Source organism: Pyrgilauda ruficollis, unplaced genomic scaffold (genome assembly GCF_017590135.1).
Source record: "Pyrgilauda ruficollis isolate IOZ18807 unplaced genomic scaffold, ASM1759013v1 scaffold15, whole genome shotgun sequence".
Lineage (NCBI taxonomy): Eukaryota > Metazoa > Chordata > Aves > Passeriformes > Passeridae > Pyrgilauda > Pyrgilauda ruficollis.
Genome location: NW_024513654.1, coordinates 12,088,054 through 12,102,079, shown reverse-complemented (window position 1 = coordinate 12,102,079; position 14,026 = coordinate 12,088,054). Strand labels below are relative to the sequence as shown.

The window sequence follows — 14,026 nt, the reverse complement described above, 5'->3', positions numbered from 1 at the left end:
CCATCTTGCTGCTGGGAGTTGTGACCTGTGGGCTGTTCTGTGACGGGATTATTATTGGTCCCTGGAGGAAAAGCAGGGGGTGTGAGCTCCCAGCTTGTGTGATCCAGCTTGCCAGGGGAGATGGGTGACTCAATTTTGCTCTTGGCATTTCAGTGAAAAATCTAACCTGGCTGCTTGTGCTTGTGTGTAAAACAAACATTACCAATCTGGGTTAATGTTCCTCACCTTAGCATTGTCACTGGGGGATGCTGGATGACAGGAGCAGCAGGGATATATTCCTGAGGGTGATGATGTGCCAGGAGAGGCAGAAGCCTAGGACTGTCTCAGTGGAGACTACACTCAGGATAGCAGAGAGGAGAAAAAACAAATCTCTGCAATTGCAAACAAATTTCTGAGTGTAATGTCTTGCTCCACTCCTCACTGACAGCTGTGCACTCAAACATGCCTCTCCAACAAGAGGGAGGGAAAACAGACAAGTTGGACAAGCCCCTAGCCTGTCCCAGCCGATGGAAAGAAAGTGGATTTAATACAGGAGAGAAGGGATGTAAACAGAACAAAAGATGGTTTGTGCTCATGGTTTATTCTTAGGATACAAATCCATTCTCAAGCATTACGTGTCTTGCCCCTTTCCTTCAAAGGAGGAAAGGGGAAGAGAAGGAACCAGAGTGGAGGTGGTTCAAAGGAATAATTAGGACTATCAAGGAGGAAGGCGAGGGAAATAAAGGAAGTAAGAGGAACTCTGCTTTGTTTCAGCAAGTTACCTTGTGTCTGCTGGCTGTGGGGGTGGCATGTGCATCTGCATGTTTGCACTCGAGGGCCAGTGAGAAGAAATGCAAATGAGCTCCCTTTCATCTCAAGTTAATGCAATTTAATTTAACTTCCATCTGATTATTTCTGTGGATTAGTTGATGGTGAAGCTGAGAGCCAAGCCTTCCCACAAATGCAAAGCAAATCTGTGGAGAGGCTGAGCAGGGATCCTGGGATGCCTTGCCCATTAAGCGGTGTTCCAGCCTCTTTATGTGAAGGAATAGCCTGCAGCTCTTTCTTGCAAGACACCATACTTGTAGAAAGCTTTTTAAATAATTTTCTCTCCTTTGCTGCAATTGTGTATCCTGATATACAAGATTTGTGCTACTCACTGCAAGCATAACTAAAAAGCCGTGTTACTAACTTGTAATATGTGGTAATGCTTTGAAACATTCCAGCATGATCTGGATAGGAGAGGATCTGAATCTTTAATAGAAAGAAAAAATAAGTTCCCAGTCCTTGAGTTCAAAGAGAATGTTAAATTATGCCTTTTATACCCCCCTGAAAAAAATTCAGAAGTCAATGAAAAATAACTAATTTAATAATTTATTTCAAATCTCCTTGTGTGTAAGCCCCTCTGAGTTTTGTGGGTTTGGGCTGTTTTTTGAACAACTTAAGGCTTTTTGATAAATGACACAGTGTAAAAGGAAGTTGTATCTATAACAAAACAATTCAAGTAGGAAAACCAAACTTCTCTGTCATGCCAGCTCTTTAAACACTGTACATAGGATTGACCCCTGGGAGAAAAGAGACTGCAATGCCAGAGGAGCAGCCTTGAAGCCATAGTGTCCTGGTGAGGATAGTAATTTTACACCTTTCTGGGCCAAGTCCATAAAAGAGACGTGCTCCAGGGGCTAATTAAGGCAGTGGAAAGAGTTTTAGAAAATTCAGTGGTAGATTTGTAGGGAGAGGGCTGCTCCCCCATTCTGTTCCTGCTGTCCCCTTGTTGCTGCAGGGCTGCAGTCCCAGTACAGCAGATGGATGAATGTAATGTGCTCTTTGGGCTGTCAGCTTTCTCATCCCCTTGCCCTCTGAGAAAGATGCTCCATTAATACAACTGACTAACCACAGTTACATGGTATATACACTGTATGTATATACATACATTTTTTGTAAAGCTAATTCTGGTTGAGGTCATCCTGCAGCTTGTAACCCAAACAAAGGACTCTCATCTGATGGTTGGATGACAAATGCAATGAGATGCAGACAGTGCTGTGGGTACTGATTCCTCTCAGTCTCCACCTCGCTACCTTGCCCCAAAGCTGTTCTGATGGTGCCTCCTCTGGGTTTATAAACTCATGGTGGCGACCATTTGGGCTCATTAGAGATTGCCAGGCACTTTAGTAAGAACAAAGGGAGTTTGGTGTCTTACCCAGATTTCAACTTGGTAATTACAGAGTGCCTTTCTGAATACCAGGAATATTGGTGATTCCTCCTGCTTTAGTCTCTCACTTATTTGGTGTGTGGCTATTACTGACCCATTCCTTCCCAGATGCTATTGCATCCTTGCCTCAGGAATTTACCCACTGCTTCCTTTTACCTGCACTGTAAAGTCTGCAAAGTGCTCTGGGACCTGCCTGTGTAACAGGCATCACACAAGTGTGTAAGAATATACCAATGTCAATAAAACAAATAGGTATGGGATGGCTGGGGCTAGCCCTGCTGTGGGGGAGACGAGTGGGACTGCACGAGTCACAGTGAGAAATGTGCCCATCTCTTGCTCCCCAAGGCTTCTGCTGGTGTGTCATGCAGTGGGCTGCACTGGCAGCCTGGAGGTAAGGGCTGCATCTGCTCTTTGCTCCCCTGTGTCTCTGGGAGCAGCAGTGAGACTGTTGTCTCTGAGGGAGGGGTTCCCCAGCTCAGGGTATTGCTTATCAGTCTCTGCCTTGAGGCTGTCGATTCCTGTTTACCTGCTGATAGAAGTAATCCTGCTGGGAGGAATGTTCCCAGTGCATCCCTCAGCTGAGCACGGGTACTGGAAGGCCTGCCAGGCAGTCTGGGGAAGCACTGCGGGTGCACATCTGTCTTAGGAAGCTAAAAACAGCAGTTCGTGGCCTTCTGGGGTTGGCCCGTTCCCTTCCACCCCTTTGGCCCATTTGTGGAGGCGGCTGTAGAGGGGAAAGCCCTTGTTCTCTCGGTAGATGTAGACACCTGTGATGGCATTCCACTGGGGGCTCGGCTGGACACCCTCCACCGGGAACTCCTGCACCAGCTCCTTCTCCTCCTTGTCCAGTGCCACAAAGCCAAAGAATTGTTTCACATTCTTGGCTGCCAGGATCCTGGAGTGGACCTCGGCCGTGCGTCGGAAGAGCTTGTCCTCGTTGGAGCGGTACTGGGCCCAGTAGGCCTCCTGCCGGTAGCTCAGCGGCGAGCAGCAGTGCTTCAGGCACTTGGTGAGGAAAACCAGGACCGCAACAATGCCGATGAGCAGCCAGCCGAAGAGCTGGGAGAGAAGAGAGAGGCTGCGTTAGGACACGGCAAGGCGGTCTTACCCACTCCCTGTGGCCTTCTCCCTGGTGTGCCTACCTGGGACTCGTATCTCAGCCTCCGTGTCACCTCGTCCCTGAACTTGGTGAGGTTTGCCGGGACGTCTCTACAGGGGAACTTGGCCAGCACTTCGGCCCCGTACTCAGCTGGAAACTTGTCCAGGGAGGATGGCTTGACAAACTCGCTGAGGGCACAGATGTAAGCTTCCCCTCGCAGCAGCGAGATGACCGACCAAGTGATGGGTGCCACGGACGCTCGGCCCATGATGGAGCCAAAGAGGAGGAAGGTGGCAGCAGCGGAGAAGTTCTTGGTGCCACGCTTGTGGCACTCAGCCACGAGGTTCCAGGTGTGATTGTTCCAGATGACACCAATGAGGAAGAGGGCCAGGGCTGGGACACCGATGGCAGCCAGCCCATAGATGTAGTTGCGGGCAGGGGAGCAGGGGCAGTGGAAGGCAACGACTGAGAAGAGCTCCTCGCTCCCCACCGTGCCCAGGGCCACCAAACCATTGAAAATCATCACATCTTTGCTCTTGAAGAACAAGGAGAGGAAGCGGAAGTTCTCAGCGATGAGGGCGGCCATCTCGTTGGGGGGCTGAGAGGTGTGTGCTGCAGAGGAGGCTGTGCTGGCTCAGCCCCCAGCACTGAGGAACACTCCAGTGGGGGATGAAATGGCCTGGTGCTAGCTGAGGTGCAAGGAGTCGTTCCAGGAGCAAGACACCTTCACTGATGTCCCTTCCTCCCACCTGGAGGTGGGAGCCTCTGGAGCTGGTTGCTGATACCAGGGATACTTCAAAAAGTGGCTGAAAAGGGACTTTGCCTAAGCAATATGTGAGACCTCAGCCATTTTAGTTTCCCTCTAAGTCCTCCAAAAGCTTCACTACAGCAAAGACGACAGGTGGGACATACCTTTCTGTCCCTCTAAATTGCACGTTTGTTCTCTTCCCTTATGTTTGGTCTTAGTCACCTCTCACAGAGGCAATTAATGTCAGCATCACTGGCAAACTCTTGATGATCACCCAAACCTGCAATGAAGGAGGACACCATGTTACTGGGAAAACTGGACCAGAGCACTGGCACTAGGATGTGTCCCCAGCTCTGAACTGACTCACACTAGCCCAGTGTATGTGTGGCACATGGGTGCTGGGGTTGTGCTGCTTTGAAGGTGTTCTGTGTGGCTTTTACCTCCCTCTTTAGAGCTGATGAGTTAATACTTATGAATAGACGCAGGTATGTGAGGAAGGCAGCAAGGGGTGCTGTGAGACATCCCAGCAGATTTGGGAGCACAGAAATGCGGCATGGGAGGCCCAGGCAGGAGCAGCCTTTGCTGAGAAGGGTGAAGGGATGCTTGGGAGCTGTTCATACCAGCAAGAGAAGTGGCTTTCTGGGAAAGCTTGTCCTGATGTCCCAGGATACAAACACCAAATGCTCACAAAGCTGGGACAGCAATTATGTGTGACCTTTTGCTAGGATTAGGTATGGCAGGATGATCTCCCATTCTGTAGCTGATTGATACAATCGTACTCCCTGTCCTGGCCTGCAGTCCCAGCTCAGCCTCTTAATTGCTGCCCTGAGACTGAGCCCCTCAACCTGCAGCCTCAGTGCCAGAGATGCTCTTTGGTGCCCTTTGCCTGTGTTATACCCCACTGACAGGGCCGCAGGCACTTGGGGCCAAGCAGGGAAATGCACGTTCTCTGATTTTTTTAAGGGCAGGGAAATAACTGGGGATTGTATCTCTGCAGCGACGTCCGTTCCCCCATCCCATCTCCAAGCTGGATTAAATTAATTTCTCAGCTGACTTTCCATCAGTGCTGCATCCCCACAGGGTTTCTCTTCAGGAAGCCTCAAGGACCTTGCAAGCTCTGGGAACCCTCACCCGTGACAAAACGCGCTGGCCTCAGAGGAACTGCTGTCACCAGGGTTTGCTGGAGACAGGAAGGACCTGGTGCCCAACCAACCGTCTCTGGCAGCTTGCACAGTGCTGGAAGTGCCAGCACACATCTGGGGCTACCTGGGAGCCATGGCCCACAGGCCTGCCCCAAAGTCTTCCCTGGGCCACCCCAACTGCAGGCACAAGACTTCAGGGACATTCAGGCAGAAGAGACAAAGATACTTTAATCCTTGTGGTCTTTTGCACAAGGCTTGCTCTTATGCTGTGCTTTAAATCACTACTCTGCCTCAGTTCATCTGCTGCTCAACACATCCTGGTTTACTCCCTTTCTCCATGGGGCACAGGTGGGGAACAGGGGCAGGAATTTTGCCTCAGTTCTTTGCTGTGTCTAATCCCTGGCAATCCCTCTAAAGTCACGCTGTGATATTGCTGAGTTAAAATGTAAACAGCCCTTAATGTCTTCCTGCAGCTTCCCAGTTTTCCATATGCAAAACTCCCTCTGCAAAGAAGACAGACCAGCTGAAAACTGCCACCACGTGATGAGGAGCCAGGCCTCCATCTCCATGCTTGGTGGAACTCCACGTTTGCAGCCAGCCCACAAACTTGCTCTAGTTCAAGCATTTGTTGTTAGTTACCCACAAACAGCCCTGATAAACACAGCCCTATAATCTTCCTGACAGAGCCTGGCAAGTGGCAAAGCAAAAATCTGAGGAGCTGGCAAAGAGAAGTGTTGGCCGTTTAGAGGTTACCCTTCCTCTGCTTGGTAGTTATGGTCTGGGAGAGAGGGCTGGGGAGAAGGGGAGAAGTTGTTTGCAGCAGGTAAGTTTTTAAGAGCTTCTGTGTCTTTCCCCAAAATATATATGAAAGCAAGACAAAATTAAGTCACTTACTTGAAAAAGTTGTTGAAACCAGTTCTGGAGCCTTCTCAGCCCTTCCTGTGTTTTTTCGCTCAGGCTCTGGTTGTGGGGGGTTTCCAGCAGCACACAGGGCTGTGCAGGAGTTGGGATGAAGCCAAGGCTTGTCTGATGGGCGAAGTGGAAGCTTTTGAAAACAGCCTTAACAGTTTGAGAAGGCTTCCTTATTCAGTTTGAAACATGCTCTCTGCTGTTGTCTTTTGGGAAGAGGGAGGAGGCTGTTCTCAGGCTCTGAGCTTGGGTGGGGCAAAGAGCAGGCGCTTGGCTTCTGCTCTGTGCACAGCTGAGGTTGTGCCTTTAAGAAGAAAAAAAAAAGGAAATGAAAAGCTGAGAGAATGAGTCACTGGAAAAAGCACATTGTGCTTTCTCAGGCTCATGATGCAGATGTGCAGTGGCTGGCTGGGATGGCCGGGAGTTTGCCTGGAGAACGGCAGCGATGAGGCGCCTCGCAGGGGTGCACAGGGGAAATGGTGAATCCCCCCAGCCTGGGGCTTGGATGAAGCCCCCATCGTCCCCAGGGGATGCCGTGATGCTGATGGAGCAACACCAAGCAGGCAGGGGCAGCGCAGGAGAAGCCCATGGTCCCATGAGGAGGGACAGAATCTTCTGTTTTAGCACACGGGAGCCGGCTGAGCCAGCGGGAAGGCGCCTGCCTGGGTGGGTTTTCGGGGCATCAGAGGCTCTGTGGGGTATCAGGTTCTGCTTTCCCCCAGGCGGGACCAAGCAGGCTGGGGGCTGAGCAGGCTCGGGGGCCGTGTGTGCAGGGCTGGGCCCAGCCTGATTTTTGGCGAGCACGGTGCATTCCTGCCTGGCTCAACTTTTGTGCTCACTGTTTCCTCTGCTTGAGCGATGCCTGCGCGGCAGCCGAGAGCGCCTCACTTTCTCTTTGCTCCCTCCTCTCCGCCATCTGTCCCTCAGATCCAGCTCCTGCCCAGCCTGTTGCAGAGGCCGGAGGCCCCCATCCTCCTTCCCCACCCTGCTTGCCGTCTTGTCCCTGGCGTTAAACTCAGCCCTTCCCAGAGAATGTCTTCAGCACAGGCAAATCTTCAGCAACACCCACGTTCCCCTTGTCTCGGAGCAAATTTAGGCTCAGCCCAGCGCCGGCAGTTCAGCCATTGGGAATTTTGGACCATCTTCTTTCCTACCTCCAGATCTGCGGTCCCTGGGCGGGTTTTTGCTGCTCCCAGTTGTTTGGGTGCGGTGCATCCCTCGGCACTCCCACACCCGCGGTGCTTGCCTGAGGCTGGCTCCCTGGCTGGCTTGGTGGGGGCCGTGGGGTTTGCTCCACTCTCAGAGCACTGCAACAAAGTGGGATCAGCACTGGGACCACAGCCTGGCTGAAATCCCAGGGGCTGTGTTGGGCTCCCTTGGGAAGACTCTCCTCCCAAGGCAGTGAGCAATGTCCCCAAATTCCAGCATGGAGAGGAGAACCTGCCTGAGGACTCAGCTTTGCTGCATGGGGCAAAGCGCTAATCCTAAAAATCTTAGTTAAAAGTCCAAGAGTTTCTCATTGCAAATGCATCTAATTATTTTGATACCTTAATGGATGTGCCATGGAGCCCGCCATCCCTCTGTGCTGCACACCATCATGGTGGACTCTGAGCACGCCTTTCTCAGTGAGCCACAAACAGCACTGAACTGCAAATAATAGGAGTTGAAACCACCTTTATCTTTCAATCTCCTTTGCTTTGTAAATCAGGTTTTGTGCCTATTAATTTCTGGGCAGGTGCATTAATTAAAGTTTGGGTGTGAAGATTAATGACAAAGCTATGTCACGCTCCTTTCTCCTGGGAGCTGGCCAGATTCAGCCTGCCCTTGACTATGGGCTTGCCAAGATGCACTCACAGCAGCCAGGAGAATTTCCTCATCACTTTGGTCCTTTGTTCTCTTCTTCCGAAAGCTTCTGTGGAGTTACACACTGATAATTAAGGTTTATGCAAATGACAGTCACATCAGTTACTCATAATAAGTTGTTTGAACAAGAACACCACAGCAGAAATTTCAAGTGGATGAACATCTCAGAAGGGACGTGGCAGGGCTAAAACTCATCCCTCAAAAGGGGTTTGCCTTCTGCATATTTGTAATAAAATCAGGGCCACTGGGAAGCACTCTCCTGGGCTGTGATTTCCATGGTCCCCTCAAGGGCCTGCATCCTGTCATCCTGTGTTTCTATGGAAGTGGGCAGCCACCTTGTATTGTGTAATGTTGGTGGTGACTTCCCAGCTTCTCCTCTGAGGGCCCGGGCTGGCTGCTGCTGGTGGCCATGCACTGGCAAAACTCTTCAACTCACACAGCCTCAGCACCTCAGGCTTGGCCTAGGGGCTCTTCCAGTCCTTTTCATTGCATCCAAGTAAAGAAACACCAATGGCTTTTGTAAATAGCTTTTATAAATCCTGGTGTTTGAGAACAGAGCTTGAATGTTAAGCCTAAATTATTTATTTCGCTCCTTAAACAAACACCCAGGTGGGTTTTTAGCAACATTCTTTGTGTCAGGGAGAGATACAGGAAAAATTGTAAGAACAAATTGTCCTGAAGCAGATTTGTGGCAGGGTGTTGGCCTGGCCCCCTCTCCACTCCCTGCTGCTGAATTCTAGCTGTTCTCCTTGTCTGGACACTTCCCTCAAGGAGCATCTCTGTGGAATCCTCATATAATGGTGCCAGTAACACCAACCATGCTGTTTCTGTCACATGTAGTGCCATATGGGATGTCTCTTCACTAGCTCATTGCTTTGGTCAAATTTATTTTAAGGCTTTTCTTAAATTAGGACCTTTGTGTCTGTGGGGATGTAGTGTGTGGAGGGGTAATGTGATCTTTTAGGGTTTCACAACTTGGCAGAAGGAAGGGGCACTCTCAGCTTGTTTCCCCACTAGAGGATTTTTAATACTGCTTAAACCCACATGCACTGCTCAATGCTGAGCACGTCATGAAAGAGACGAAGTTTTGCACATCTGGTAGTGTTTGTCTTGGCAACTGCCACAACACAAACCTGGTGCTCAGTGGTGTGGGACACACGGCACATCTGGCTGCCACATTGCACCCTTCAGCATCCCTGGGACTCGTCCTTTATGACCTTGCAAAATTATCCTTCGTGGCATAAAACTTGCTCCCTGAATCACCGATGCTGTGGGACTGGATGTGAGAGCAGATGAGAGCAAATGGGATCACACTGAGCCCACTGGGTGCCTGTTCCCCTGCGGCTGCTGTGGCACCGGCCCTTGCCTGTGCCCGGGCTTCTGCCCTCTCTGCAGCCCATCTCACAAAAACGTGATCCTGCCTCTGCACAGCCCCGTGGGCCCTCACACCCAGCTGTAGTAGGCAGCTGTCTCCTTTTGGGGCGCAGAGGGGTGCGTGGGCGGCTGCCCTTCTCCTGCCCAGCTGTTTTCAGTGGGAAGGGCAGGTGGGTGGAGGTGCAGTGGGGGCTTGCATCTGTGCCAGCTCTTCAGGGCCATGTTCATGGTGCCCTGGTCGGTGATGCCCAGGAGCTTCTCGGCAGCTTCCCCTGCATCGTCAGGGGCTTTCCTGGGCAGGTGGCAGCGAGCAGCCACCAGGTCTGTGCTCATGCCCTCAAAGAACTGCTGGATGCAGACCTTGGCAAAGCTCCTGGCGTGCTCCGCACACGTCTCATCGAACAGCTTGCGCTCGATGTCGATGTAGTGGGACCAGTATCTGCTCTTCAGGAAGGCAGCCTGGCTGAAGCAAGGCCGAAGCGATCTGACCAAGAAAGCCAGAGTGGTCATCAGCAGCACAAAGCACCAGCCCAGAGCCTGCAGGGATGAAGGGGAACCAGAGCTGTCACAGGCAGGCAGAGCACATGCCCAGCAGAACCCCCCTGGTCTGCGAACAAGCCTGACTCCACTTTGGGCTGTTTGACATTTGGCTGTGTTTACACTGCAAAACTGGGTGAGGAGGCTCTACGAACCATTTGCACTGAATATTTTTTCAGTGCATCCACATAGGCAGCACCTATTGCTTCTTGCCTTGTAGAGCATCAGCAGGCACTGACCATAAATAACACCAGGGCTGAATCCTGTGCCCAGCCCTTGGTCCTGCCTCCTACATGACAGTGCCTCACCTAGGTCTAGGATAGCCTGTGTCCTCTGACTTGCAGTATTGTCCCAGATACTCCCTGGTTTATGCAGCTGTTTTAACTCTTTTTCCAAGCTGAACTTAGTAACATGTACTGTGAGTGGGCAGCAGTGAAAGCTCCCCTGTTAATGGAGTCTGACAGGGAGGGTGAGATGAGGACAGAGCCAGGACCAGTCTGTCTTGTTCACCATCAGTCTTAGCTCAGGTTGCCTCCAGGCTGTACTGGCAGAGCTCGTGACATTCAACTCTCCTGGAAGTGCAGCCCCCTAAAAGAGCACTCGGGGAGGTTCTATATGGGGCCTCTTGTTTTTCAGCTCCCGATGGTTTCCAGTTGGGGTCTGCCCAGGAAAATCTGCTTTGTGTCTTTGAAGTCCCTGCAGCTCCATTTCTCTTAAAGGGGATAATCATTCCTGTCTGCCCTAAGGAGGTCAGGCAGAAGGTCTGCTTATAAATGGGAGTGCGTGAGTGACAGGTATTTCAGACAATCCTGTCTCCAGCATGGCCAGGAGCAGAGGGCATGAGAGGAATTAAGCACAGGACAAGTGGTTAGTGGCACTTCTTCATTTGTGGTTCCCTGGGATGGCTAATAAACACACCCTGCTCCCATGCAGCGGCAGAGACAAGTGGCATAGATGGTTATTGCCCCGTTGCTTGCATATGTTGTACTAAGAAGCAAGAGCAACTGATGGGTTATTGGAGAGGGTGACAACCTACCAGCCACTGAGTAAGGTCCATCTCAGCCCCTTCTGAGCTTGCTCTGAATAAATACATGCAGGTGGTTTGGCTGTCACTGCTCTGCAGCCCTGGGCTGCCCAGGCAGGAGAGGGGGCCAATTATCAGGATGACCTGCAGCTACAGCCTCTGCACCACACTGGAGGCATAACCCCACAGAGCTGAGTCTGAACACCTTATACCCCTGAAAAATCACCAGTCTCTCCTGCTGCAGCTTGATTTCAAAAGGAGATCCTGTTGAGGGCAGAGCTCAGGCTGGCAGTGCCTAACCCCAAGCCACCAGTGAGAGCACAGCCACGGTGCCTCTTACCTGTGAGATGCAGCGCAGGTACCTGATGGCCACTTCGTTGGCAATGAGCTGCTGCCCATTGTAGATCTCCTTGCAGGGGATTCGGGCGAGGACCCGCTGTATCTCCCCCTGGGAGAGGCGGGGGTGGCTGGCATTGCCCAGGCTCTCCACGGGCACCGAGGTGCAGAAGGCACAGGTGATGCACTTGCCGTCCAGCAGTGTCACCGACACCCAGACCGCGGGGGCGATCATGGCCCGCTGCGCCATGGAGCAGAACATGTAGCGCAGCACGGCCGGGTCCTTCCCCCGCCGGCCCTGCGGCCGCCGCCACTCCTCTGCCAGCATGGAGATGTTGTTGTTCAGCACAAAACCCAGCAGGAACAAGATGAACGGGGGCACCAGGAGGATGCCCAGCCCGTAGGCGAGGTTGTAGTGCGGCAGGCAGGGGCAGTTGAAATCAAAGGCTGAGTACATCTGGGTGCTGGCAAGGGCCATGATCCCACAGATGCCATTCATGAAGGACTCCTGGTTGGACTGGAAGAACTGGAAGATCATCCGAAACTTGTCCATCTTCGCTTGATTCCTTCCCCTGCCAGGGTCCAAGCTGTGGCTTCAGTCTATTTCATTCTTTCAGATCTCCTCTTCAAAGATGGCATCACTAAGTTTCTGTGCAGTCCACTGTTTCATTCATGCACTCTTACAACCCCACTATTTAAAGCAGAAAATTAACTTTTTTTTCTGATGATTTTGCTGCCTACAGAAGTTTAGAGTTTGCTTCCTGCTGCTCTTTGGATCTGGGACCTGGGTGGTTTCTGGTTTGCAAAACCTGATTTCATGCTTCTCCACATCCCCATTTCTGCAGTCTCCCAGCCACCAGCTCTCTTTGCTGGAGGGTGCAGGTGTTACCATGGCTGTGTCCTCCCCAGATCACTTTGTGCCCTGGGCAGAGTTGGCTGATTGGCCTCTGTGAACCTGTTTGCAAATGCAGGGAGTGGGTGCTCCTCCCAGGACTGAACGGGACACCCCACCTCTGCAGTGCTAGCACACATGGAAAAACTGGAATCCAGAGCTTCCCCCTTCCCTCCGTGTGTCTGCCTTGCCTCAGCTGCACCTGAGGAAAGTACCTTGCAGGTCTGCCAGCCCCTAATTCTGGACCTGCTTCACTGGGAAATAACTCTTCTTTTTTATTCAGCAGAGGGAAGGGAAAAGACAAGGAAAAGCAGAGGAAGGAGAGGTAACAGTTAGGCAGGGCTTGGCTTCTACAGCACAAATCTAAAAGAATGGATGGTGTTGATGGTGCTCTCCTGCATCTTGGTTCCCAGTTCACAAAGCAGCCTCGGTGCACTCAGTTGCTCCCTCAAGATGGCCAAAAGATGGGAGAATACAAGTGTCTGTAAAACAGGTGGTGGCAATTGCTCAGTTGTTCCTGTCCTGGCACCACCTGAGCTGTTGACGTGAGGATCTGACTGGGCACCAGTGTGACTGCAGTGGTGACTGCAAGGGAAGCTGTACATAGGTGGGTGCCACACGGAAGACACAAGAGAGGTACTTTTCCCCAAGGTTTTGCAGTGTGTCAGAGCTGAGCTAGGAAGCCAGACCAGGCTTTTTGACCATTAGTCAGCGACCATTACTCTGCCCTGCACCAGTCCTGGGCTCAGCTGATTATGCTGAGCTCACCCTGAGATGCCACCAAGAGGTGAGCACAGAGCACGGGTAATACCTGAGCAGTCTTAGCTCTGCCTGCTGTGGAGAGGCTAATTGCATGATCTCATCAAATGGGAAGAGATTTTGCGGCGTGAATATAGATGAGGCCTATTGTGTTGCTAGCTTAGAGCTCAGACTGGCTTCTCTATTCACCTGACAAGTGGCTTTTTGAAGGGCAGTTCACATCAAAGCCTGTGTGAATCAACCCTGTAAAAATCTGAGAGCTTTTTGATCTCCAGGAAAACCCTGCCTTTTATTAAACATGAATGAAGGGCCTGAGCCTGCTTGGTGTACAGCACTACAGTTCTCACTGAAGCCAGCAATGGGTCAGTGGAAATCAAAAAAGAGCCCACAGAAGACAATGCCTGGGTCTTTCTTTCCATGCTGCCTTGTTAGGAAGAACTTTGGTTTCATGAGCTTCCCAACAGAAAGTTCACTGTAACTGACTTGCAAGGGAAGGCAGAGCTGATGATTCCTCCCAAATCCCAACTTATTTGTGCTCTGGAAACCCTGTCCTGAAAGCGATGGTACATGCCCAATTTCCTCCCTGGACTTGTTCCTGTACCTGCACACCAAGACAGACTCCAAGGTGTGGAGTTAAGGGGGGCTTTGCAAGTCCCAGTCAGTGTAGGATATAGAAAGGAGGGATGTGAAAACAGTAACAACTCCCATCAGGAGAGTTTAGGAAGTGACTGGGGAAGCTGTCTTTGCAGTCAGCTCTGCTGTTTCACAGGTTCTTGGCAGGTGAGGGTCCCTAAGGATGCCAGACACAGCTGCAGGTCAGGCATCACAACAGCCCTGAGAGACAGACAGCTGCTAAAGTTTGTGAATGACCCTCTCTGTCCCAACTCCCACAGGAGGGTACACACTCTTAACAGACCTGGTGGGAAGAGACCTCTGGAGATTTTTGGGTGCACCCACCACTCTCTGCACAAAGCATGTTCAGGCTCACATATAATCAGGATGTGAATATTTCCATAGATGGAGGTGCCATAGACATTCTGGGCAATCCTTTCCATCACCCTCAAAATCAATGTTTTCTTCTGTGTAAATGGAAATTTCCTGCATTTTGGGTTTATTGCCTCTTGTCCTGTCATGGGGTGCCAGATACCACTT

At 51.3% G+C, this 14,026-nt stretch overlaps 2 protein-coding genes across 2 annotated transcripts; both read right to left on the bottom strand.

The window, feature by feature from the left end:
* Positions 1–1,358: 1,358 nt before the first annotated feature.
* Positions 1,359–6,259, bottom strand: CALHM2 (calcium homeostasis modulator family member 2). The gene is made up of 3 exons (XM_041461659.1): positions 6,075–6,259; positions 3,334–4,318; positions 1,359–3,250 (listed from the first exon to the last, which is right to left on the bottom strand). The coding sequence occupies exons 2-3, from the start codon at positions 3,874–3,876 to the stop codon at positions 2,834–2,836; spliced, it is 960 nt and encodes a 319-aa protein (XP_041317593.1). The 5' UTR covers positions 3,877–4,318; positions 6,075–6,259; the 3' UTR covers positions 1,359–2,833.
* A 3,136-nt stretch (positions 6,260–9,395) lies between these two features.
* Positions 9,396–11,776, bottom strand: CALHM1 (calcium homeostasis modulator 1). The gene is made up of 2 exons (XM_041461147.1): positions 11,228–11,776; positions 9,396–9,863 (listed from the first exon to the last, which is right to left on the bottom strand). Exons 1-2 carry the CDS (start codon positions 11,774–11,776, stop codon positions 9,396–9,398), a joined length of 1,017 nt encoding a protein of 338 aa, XP_041317081.1.
* Between the last annotated feature and the right edge of the window lie 2,250 nt (positions 11,777–14,026).

Excerpts from the sequence above, each read along its gene's own strand:
- CALHM1 (XM_041461147.1), bottom strand. The coding sequence starts at position 11,776 with ATGGACAAGTTTCGGATGATCTTCCAGTTCTTCCAGTCCAACCAGGAG. Across the intron at positions 9,864-11,227 it reads ACCTGCGCTGCATCTCACAG|GCTCTGGGCTGGTGCTTTGT; the intron begins GTAAGAGGCACC and ends TCATCCCTGCAG.
- CALHM2 (XM_041461659.1), bottom strand. The coding sequence starts at position 3,876 with ATGGCCGCCCTCATCGCTGAGAACTTCCGCTTCCTCTCCTTGTTCTTC. Across the intron at positions 3,251-3,333 it reads GGCTGAGATACGAGTCCCAG|CTCTTCGGCTGGCTGCTCAT; the intron begins GTAGGCACACCA and ends CTTCTCTCCCAG.